Raw genomic sequence first — 9,242 nt, forward strand, 5'->3', positions numbered from 1 at the left:
TAAACAATTTATAAAGCCTTTAAAACACAATAACTAATCATACATAAAGATATTTAATTTCATTATTTTTCTTCCATAGTTTCAGAATGGATCAGCCAAAGAGTTAAGAATTTTGTTCTTACTTTTATGCACATACTGTGAAATTTTAAAGAAAATAAAATTTATATATATATATATATATATATATATATATATATATATATATATATATATATATATATATATATATATATACAAGAATTGCTCTCTTAAGAGTATAGGATTAGCTTTCTCACCACACTATGATCCTATCACTTGTCTGGACCAGTTGGAAAGTGGTGGGGGAGAAAGAAGGGAGTATCTGGGTGATCTATTGTTTATAAAAAGAAAAGGGAGCGACCTAAGTTCGAACTCGAGGGCTAATGCTAAATAAATAAAGATTGCGTGTGGTGCCCCCTTGCCCCCCCCCCTTTATTAAGCCTCTGCAGGAACCTATTAAAGTGGAGTGGTAGCAAGCAAATAATTATCATCCTGTTTAATGGAGCTTAATGCCATATTTATATTTATTTTCCAGGGAAAGGAACCAATCGATTTTTTATTATTTCAATATCATCCGGAGTTGTAGCGTTGTTAACCCTTGCTGTGGTTATAATTATCGCTATAGCTTTATGTCGAAGGTAAGTTACAATGAATCCTTGTTGTTATGGAGTGTGTGTGTGTGTGTGTGTGTTTCTATGTTGACGATGGGAAGAGGATAGCGATTGGTTCTGAATGATGCAACATAGGTGGCATTGTTGTCATTTGGTTTTAGACGACTCCAGAACGTGAGACTGAAAGATTGTGTTGTTGTAGTGAATTAAATTTTCTTAAAGAATATTATTACTAATGTCTAGATTAACTTTTAACTTGATTTTGTTCATATTATTATAAAAGTTATATTTAGTATTGTTCAAAAAAAAGAAGCTACTCAAGTCATTTAGAGTTTATTAGTCAAGAAATAATACACCTTCAGCGGTTGAGTTGTCTACCAACAGTATGATGCTACAACTCAAAGATCGTAAGCAGTACTTATGTCTATTTGTCAGCCAGGCTCTCAAATTGTAATGGGATATTTAAGATATTTAATTTCTGTTTAAACGTTTATCTAACTGCATGTTTATCTATCCTTGTCTCCTGAAGTCACTGTTTCTTTCTTTCTCTCCTTTTAAAGTGTATGTCTTCAATTCTCATTCATTGTATGAACCAAACATCTTTTGTTTTAGAAGGAAACAAATTGACCAGAGTTCAATGAAAGATAAAGATGAGTTACCATCTCCCCAGCACAAGGACGGTCATGTCTATCACGGTGAGGAACAACATTTCATTCAACTTTCAAGGAGACAACAAGTCTCTTACTGCTCCCATTTCTTGCATTTTCATTCATGTTTCAGAAAAAAGAATTAGAAAAATAAACGAAATATAATTATATCAATTAGTTTGGATCAGTCATGTAATTAAATTTGTGATAGATCTAGACTAACAACTATAAATTTGTGTTATTAATAATTTTAACCAATTGTTTTTGTTTAGCGCTAGTTTGTGCTTTTAGTTTTCTCACTACGCTTAGTACATAATTACCAACTAATCGTTTTTTTAAATTGATTCTTGTGTAGTCAGGTAAAAGAAATAATTGTGCAAAATTTCAGCTTAATCCGAGATTGGATGTCAGAAAAAAAAATAGAATATCCTTTTTACCACACAGTCTGTCAGAGATTGAGTTGATGTTAGTTTTGTAAAAAGTTTGTTTTCTCCTATTAGCAGCTTTAGTATTGAGGATTTTAAGATATTATAACATTAGAAGATAGCAACCGCTATTGTAAATAAGTTATTCAAATTTCTCTTGTTTTATACCATCAATCTGATGTCTATGTTGTAGAAATTTTGATTGTAAACATTCCATTACAGTAATATATATTGCATGTTTAAACAGAAATCTTGCAACCTGAGTATGTGGAACTGTATCGAGAGAGCCAGATCCGGAGTGACCCAAACAATTTCACTCCAATCTATCTTGAACTAGAGGACAGTTGCTATACTATGGAGTGAAACTATGTGTTATTGATCGGCGATACGAGATGGCATATTTTCACACGACATAGTTTTGATTTCTCAGACAAACTCGATTGTTCTGATGCTAAATGAATGCCACTTTAAAACTTAATTGATGATTTTCAACAGTTTAACATTTTTTTTTTAATGATTGTTTCTTTTTTAATATAATGGAATGACAATGTTTTGTTAAACATCTAAACACAATTAGTTAAATAGGTAAAAAACAAAAAACAAAAAAAAAAACTTTTATATATTAAGGATCTCACTAAACCTTAGGAGAGCAAGGCCAGTACTGACCTGCTTTGAGTGGTATAAAAGGCTGGACGAATACCTCCCAGTGGGGCTGCCACCTAGAAAATTAGTGGATGGTTAGAAATGCAGAAGAAGTATCCAGATGCAGTTTTTAATGCATCATGCCACTAGACTATCTGATAAAACTGGCCTCTCCACCAACCGACAAAACATTCAACGTTTTCATCCCCCCCCCCCCTTTGGTGTCGCCGAACGACCCCAGACATACGCTTGAAACTAGTAGACCCTAATGCCACTAAGCAAAGTCGTTCATCTAACGACTTTCAAATTCTAGCACTTGAGACCATTAATGCCTTCAAGCCCAGTGCTATTTTTGCATATACTAATGGGTCGGCATTGATAGATTTACTCAGTAAAAAATCTTTCTACCATGTGGTAGTGTTTGCATCTTTGATACGGAGACCATTGCAGTCTGTGAAGCCTTAAAGGTCATTGATTCTCATATCGGCGAGAGACATTTGAGGGCAATACAGATTGTTGTGGTCACTGACTCAAAATCTGTACTACAGGCTTTACAAAGCCCTGGACCATGGCCCCACAATATCGACACTGTCATCATGGTGTCTCACGATATAATGCAATGGGTACCGAGTCACATAGGTGTGACTGGCTACACAATTGCAGACTCCTTGGCCCACCAGGGAGGGCAAATTCCACCCACTGAACAGGCTGCAAGTTTTCACCATGTTCTGGCTATAATAAAAAAAAAAACAGAAATGGAAAAGTGGTTTGAGTGCTGGGACAAGTCCCAAAAAGCCCGTGAAATCAGGTAGCGCATGAGGCGCCCTGACCGCACTTCCCTGTGGTGGAGGCTGTCCAAGCAAGCTATTATAGCACAGTGCAGGACAGGCAACTGTCCTGTTGGCTGATATTTCTCTCAGCTATGGCCAAATTTCGATTCACGGTGCCCCCGCTGCGGGTAAGAAGTGGAAACCGTGCCTGATATTCTGTTTGACTGCCCCAGACTTAATGATCTCCGACTCGACAGGTCTGGGAAACCAAAAATTCTCGAACTGTATGGTGACGTGTATGCACTACGCAAGACAGAAGGGTTTCTGTCCAGGGCTTTTCCAAGAGAGGATTGAAGCCTCTCAAGCCCTCACTTAAATGGAGTTTGATGATGATGATGATGAAGAATCTCAACTGTTTCACATAAGAGCCTTAAGTAACACATTTCACCTTTCTAATTATCTCCATTACCTGTTCTACAAGGTTCTTTAAAAAATTCAAACATAAGTACTGGTTCTAGACTAAAATACCAGTAGATGTGATTGAACATAACAAAAACATGATCTTAAGTAAAACACGAACATCCTTTATACAAAGAAACACTTAGCGTCTGTTTTTACAGGCAAACACTTTGTATTGAAATCTGTGCATGTTTTTTTAGTCTCTTCTACCCTCGTTATGGAGAGATTGTTGAGACGAGCAAGAAGAGACGGCAATTGGTGTGTGTGTTTTGAAGTCAGAAACGAGGGACAGATACATGGGTCCTCTTTAATGGTGGTCTCTTATTCTTTGAGTTAATACATTCAACTTATGAAATAGCTTACTCCTTTGAGTGCTTGCTAGATGCGTAACTAGCGATGTGCGGGTGGGGGGTGGGGTGCATCAAGTGTTGAACGAAATGTAAATTTCCTCAGTATAAGTTTTTAGTAAATACTTGATATTGTACATATATAAACGAATACAAACTACTGTATTTTAAATGTAAATTAAAAAAAAAAAATCTACTTTGTTAATCTTCTATCTTCTTTCCTAAATTGAATGTAAGCTGTAAACCAGCTTGTAATAGATTGACGAGATTTTGTTTGAAAGCTATTTTGACAAGCCGACATGTGGTTTAAGTTGCTACCTCATTGTTCGATGTACTAGTTATAAATGAGGGACAAAGTCATTATGAAAACATTGGTTTTATCTAGATTAATCTAGATCTAGATGTTATACATATACCTTTTGATCCAGGTAATTGTAAACAATTAATTTGTCAAAAAGGAAAACAAATATATATATATAAAATAAGAACTAAATTATCCATTTTAAATTTCTTCTGGTCGTTTTGGTAAATACTCGGCACCCATGATTTTTTTAACAAGCAATATTTTGTCATCTCACCGTCAACAGTATTCTTGATAGCAACACTAGAAATAGACTTAGTCTCCTCATCAAAAGCTTTGTTAAAACATTACAACTTCTTTTTGAACTCTGTCCAGCATATCAGTCAGTGTAATGAATGGTAAATAAACTCTTTGAAATGAGCTAGATGGAAAAGGAAGATTAATTGACTTGTAAAAAAACATTCAGACTTTGAAAGTGAATGAAAACATTTATTTTCGATGTACATGAATAATTTAGCCTATTAATCGAGTTTTATAACAAGAACGTGTATGAAGATTGTTATTAAATGTCTCTATTATAAAACCTCGTCACCGATTGGGTCTAGATTCTAAAAGTTAAAAGTAATAAATATAGAGAGGTGGTTAAATAATTGTTGAGAGCTAGGCTAGGGTAAGAAAAGTATTTCTAAATTATTGAGAGCGAGGGTTCCTATGTTGAGAGAAGTTGTTCTAAAATGTTGAGAGAAAGAGGGTTCTCATGTTGACTAGTGTAGTGACAGCTGGAGATGCTGACTAGGACTTGTGGTTGAGAGGCTTTATACTGACAAGAGAGACTTACAAGATCTAATAGATCTTTTCTTCTTTCACATAGTCTAGCCAGCGGTGACAACAAATGTAATGCTGCCACACAGCTATTTGATAGGCAGAAATGTCTGAGGTTCTAAAGGGGTAAACCTTGTTTGAAACGATTATAGATGACAAATGTTATGGAGGTACACATCAATATGGATCTATTTCAGAACAGGATTGCGTCTAATTAGGTTTGTAATAACACATCCACATTTGAAAACCATTGTTGGCGAATCCTTCAGGGTGAGGTGGAAATGCCATGTCCTCATTATTGCTGTCATCCGTGTCTAAATAAATGTATTCCTCTGTCGATGTCATCCCATACACCTCTTGGCACAGATTGCCAAACTTGCTTAAGTAGAAAGGTGATCCGTTGGGTAAAATTATGGGAGTAGTTGGGCTACCATCCGCACGACAACAAAATCTTAAATAAAAATTGGGACCCGTTTCCAAGAGAAATCCACCGACCGTCCCTGAGTAATAGTTTTTTTCTTCGTTTATTCGGAAACCTCCGCTCTTGAAGCCAGCTGGGCAATGGCGTCCTACTCTATTGATACAGTATGATCCGATTGGCCAGTGGCTGCTGGAACCATAGTTTGAGTCCTTAGCACAGAATGACAAATAGACAAAATGCTTGCTTGAATCAATAACCTTAACAGGCAATGCCAGGTGTATATCATCACTGTACTTGTCTGCATTTCCGCTGCTCTCAGTGTGATATTTTCGATAGCCTTCTTTCCAAAGCCACGACTTCTTTGCATTGGTCGGGCATCCAGTGTTCGGTTTCAGCAGTGCGTAAGTTCCTTTCGGCCACGAAACTTCTCCACTCCCAACGACGGACGCTTCCAAAGTTGTCCCATTCAGAGAATTCAGTTGTAACGTTTCGTTCATTTCTTGTATTAGAATCTCCTGTCTCCGCAATTTTTCTTCTAACTCTGTCACATCTTGCACCGTATGCCGCTGTAGTTTCTCTTGCATCATCTCCTTTAAAGAAGCCAATTCCAATGAAGAGTTTTCTAACAGAGTCAAAGCTTGGCTCAATTTCTCATCCTTAGTTGTGGCCAAATACTCAATGAGCTCAGAGTTAGTCCTCGCCAGTTGTTTGGTTTCATCGACTAGTTCTTGAATGGAAGCATTAAATGACATAATGATTTCAGTCAACGTTTTCTGAAAGACAATGTCCTTTGATTTTAAAATGCTATCGCAATTTGCCCTTTCAACTCCCATGACTGTTTTGACAGGACTTTCTTTAAGATTTTTGAAGATGTCTTCACGTGACAGGATCTTCGAGAAAACTTTTTGAGATTCCTGAAGCAAAACAATTGACAGAAATATTTGCATACAAATGTTTGAAAATAAACATAAATTATAAGGAGTAAAATTGTTTAAAAATGTAAAGTAAAGCTGTCCTTCGTATTTTTGGTTGAATGTATACCAAGGGTGTGCGAAAAGAACAATTATTCATTCGATTCTACCTTAGAATTAAATATATACCAAGAACCCTGGGAATGCTAAATGTGAAATTAATTTTGCGCTAATTTAATTATATTTTGTTTTTGCTTAAAGAAAAAAAAAAGAAATCGAATGTTTTCGGGCATTTCAAGAATAAACAAGAAATTATTATTTCTGAAGCAAGTCCTAACTCCATCATCGAACTAAAAGACAAAGCGGGGCTTACATTGCATTCATATTTAGTGGAGACAGTTCCATCGTTCTACTGAGGGTAAGAGACATGTTCGCTGATTGATAATGCGCATGACTTCCAAACCCAGGGACCACGGGTTCGTATCTCGGTGAAGACTGCGACTTTGAATTTCAGGATTTCTAGCACTCTAATGGGTACACGACATCAGTTGAGGAAAGTAGGTTGGCCATTACACCACTTCCCTAAACATCGCAAGCTCTTAAGGGTTGTTGTTTTTGTTACTTCTAAGGGTGAACATTTGCTCGAGGTTTTAATCTCTATTTCTTGGAGTTGACATTTTGTAATATCTCCCTCCTACTTAAGTTGACCTTGTGGAATGTTTTAGTGGTGGCCTAAAGGAAATCTAAATCCACTACTACTAGTATTAAATCAAACAACCTTCTCGCCTGGTACGCAATCATAAAGTGTTTGATACTGCTGAAAGTAATTTAGTTTTGCACACGTACCCTTGAGTCAGACGTGTAATAGGTAACGTCACAACGGTAATCATCAGCTATGTCAAAGTCACTTCGTCTCCAAGTCAGCTGGATAAAGGAGGTCGGATCCAGGGCGGTCCCGGTGCTGCCTTTGGTTAGGAATAGAGTTCCATCTTTTGATGTCACGTGATCAGATCCTTGCGATATTTGTGCTAGTGTTTGCCATTGGTTCTTTAAAGACAATATACTTTATGAGTATCTATCTATCTATCTATCTATCTATCTATCTATCTATCTATCTATCTATCTATCTATCTATCTATCTATCTATCTATCTATCTATCTATCTATCTGACTGTCTGTCTATTCATCTGTCTATCATTCTCAAAGAATGTCAATAAACAATCTAATTATCATGTTAAGAAAAAACTTAATAAACATTTCAGGAAACATATCAAGAAATATTTTTTAAAAATATACTCTTCTATACTATATAAGCCTAACTTATGTATTGTCCACTTACTAGCTGGTGAAAAAAGATGGTATATTCAGCAACCTTAATGTCTGAGTCCAAAGTAATGCCGAGGACTTGACACTGAAGTGTCACATTATCTTCCTGTGAACTGCTCAAGTCAGGTGTAACAATATCAAAGTAGACATTCAAACTCGTATCGTTTGATGTCATTAATCCAGTCACTACAATGACATATACCAACACCACTTGCAAACAACTTCTAAGTTTTGTGACCATTATGATTTCATCATTAGTTGTTACCTGCAAAAAGAAAAAATGCTAATTTACTACTTAAAAACAATGTTATAAATTATTTTATCATAGTTAATTAGTTAAAAAAAACTATACTGATTTTTTTTCACAAGAGAGTGATTATATATTTCACTTAAAATTTTTAATATTTTGTCACTTTATTATTGTTCAACGAGTAGATGGAAGTAATTTGTCAATTATCTACTACGTTTTAAACGAAATTCTATTTTCTATTTATGGACTACAAAACTTTTCGAAGAAACTCCGAGTAATAAAGAACTACAACCAGATGAAGTGCCAATCAAGCAGACTATGTCCTTGACCTCATTTACCCATCTGTTTATTAATGTATCTAAATATCTAATGACTACCATCAAGACAGGAAGTATAAAAACGACTGGTGTGTAAATGCACAGAGTTCCGTTCACTTTTTTTTTTAAAAAAGTTACAAACCTGGAACTTTCACTTATTACATTTGTATCACATGATCCTTTGTATGTTTTCTCGTTGAGCTCCTTACGACTTGGGTGAGCTATGGATCACATGAGATGAAAGTCTGGGCGTTAGCTCTATTCGGAACATTGGCGCTCACGTAGCAGCACCCCTCCCTCTCACCACACATCTGATCTGTCCAAAAGAAAGGTAAGTGCTGATGGGCGTCGCTGTCTCTGCCAGGGTGTAGCACTGTGTGATGCGAGCTGTCTCTGCCAGGGTGTAGCACTGTGTCATGCAAGCTGCCTATGGGTTACCGGTTCTCGAGTTTTAGTTAGGATATAATTCCGATGCCATTCCATGTTTGGGCATAGCCGCAAGGCTCCGGAGGTTTGAATTCAGAGTCTTCCTTCTCCTAGGTGGGTAAAATAAATTATAGCTTTCATGCTTAAAGCATGCTCAGAGCGCTATGGCCCAATCTTATTTGTGGACGAGTTGTGTGTGTGTGTGGGGGGGGGGGGGAGGTGGTATCTGGGAGAAGGTATTCCGTGCTGCCTTTAGGCGCTCAGTAAACACAACTCTGCTTGAGTCGGGTGTCGAACCTCAAGCCCCCTTCTTAGGTAGCCAAGCCAAGCCAAGTTCAAGCGCACTTAGCCTCTCGACCCCTCTTCCCAGAGCTAACAGTCCCCTCCTGCCCCACCTATTCATTGTTATTAACTACGTTCCATATTTTAGTTTACTCTTTAATAATCTTTATTTACAGTCAAACAATTGGAAACCTCGATAGTTCATCGTTATTCTTTATTTGGATTGAATTTTAAACATTTTGTATATATTTATACTCGTGGACATGA

At 36.6% G+C, this 9,242-nt stretch overlaps 2 protein-coding genes across 7 annotated transcripts in view; one reads left to right on the top strand and one right to left on the bottom strand.

Moving 5' to 3' along the window:
- Window positions 1-5,505, top strand: part of LOC106057739 (uncharacterized) — a 45,653-nt gene extending 40,148 nt beyond the window's left edge. The window contains exons 8-11 of one of the 2 annotated variants that reach the window (XR_008778321.1): window positions 554-656; window positions 1,242-1,324; window positions 1,949-2,982; window positions 3,232-5,505. Coding sequence is in view for 1 of the 2 variants with exons in the window: in XM_056031629.1 (XP_055887604.1) it covers window positions 554-656; window positions 1,242-1,324; window positions 1,949-2,064 (302 nt within the window). In the remaining variant the exon portion in view is untranslated. Of the gene's footprint in view, window positions 1-553; window positions 657-1,241; window positions 1,325-1,948 lie in introns of both variants that reach the window. The other variant, XM_056031629.1, reaches the window with a different exon arrangement.
- LOC106074468 (uncharacterized) lies at window positions 4,689-8,552 on the bottom strand. 5 transcript variants are annotated; one of them, XM_013235254.2, is made up of 4 exons: window positions 8,410-8,552; window positions 7,714-7,965; window positions 7,221-7,421; window positions 4,689-6,377 (listed from the first exon to the last, which is right to left on the bottom strand). In XM_013235254.2, exons 2-4 carry the CDS (start codon window positions 7,939-7,941, stop codon window positions 5,253-5,255), a joined length of 1,554 nt encoding a protein of 517 aa, XP_013090708.2. In that variant the 5' UTR covers window positions 7,942-7,965; window positions 8,410-8,552; the 3' UTR covers window positions 4,689-5,252. The 5 variants fall into 5 exon arrangements, with proteins under 5 accessions (XP_013090708.2, XP_013090705.2, XP_013090706.2 ...); XM_013235251.2 differs by lacking the exon at window positions 8,410-8,552 and adding an exon at window positions 8,114-8,267; XM_013235252.2 differs by lacking the exon at window positions 8,410-8,552 and adding an exon at window positions 8,053-8,189.
- Between the last annotated feature and the right edge of the window lie 690 nt (window positions 8,553-9,242).

Source organism: Biomphalaria glabrata, chromosome 6 (genome assembly GCF_947242115.1).
Source record: "Biomphalaria glabrata chromosome 6, xgBioGlab47.1, whole genome shotgun sequence".
NCBI lineage: Eukaryota > Metazoa > Mollusca > Gastropoda > Planorbidae > Biomphalaria > Biomphalaria glabrata.

Coding starts and splice junctions, on each gene's coding strand:
- LOC106074468 (XM_013235254.2), bottom strand. CDS start 7,941: ATGGTCACAAAACTTAGAAGTTGTTTGCAAGTGGTGTTGGTATATGTC. Junction 7,422..7,713: donor CCATCTTTTTTCACCAGCTA/GTAAGTGGACAA, acceptor TTGTCTTTAAAG/AACCAATGGCAAACACTAGC. Junction 6,378..7,220: donor ATTACACGTCTGACTCAAGG/GTACGTGTGCAA, acceptor GTTTTGCTTCAG/GAATCTCAAAAAGTTTTCTC.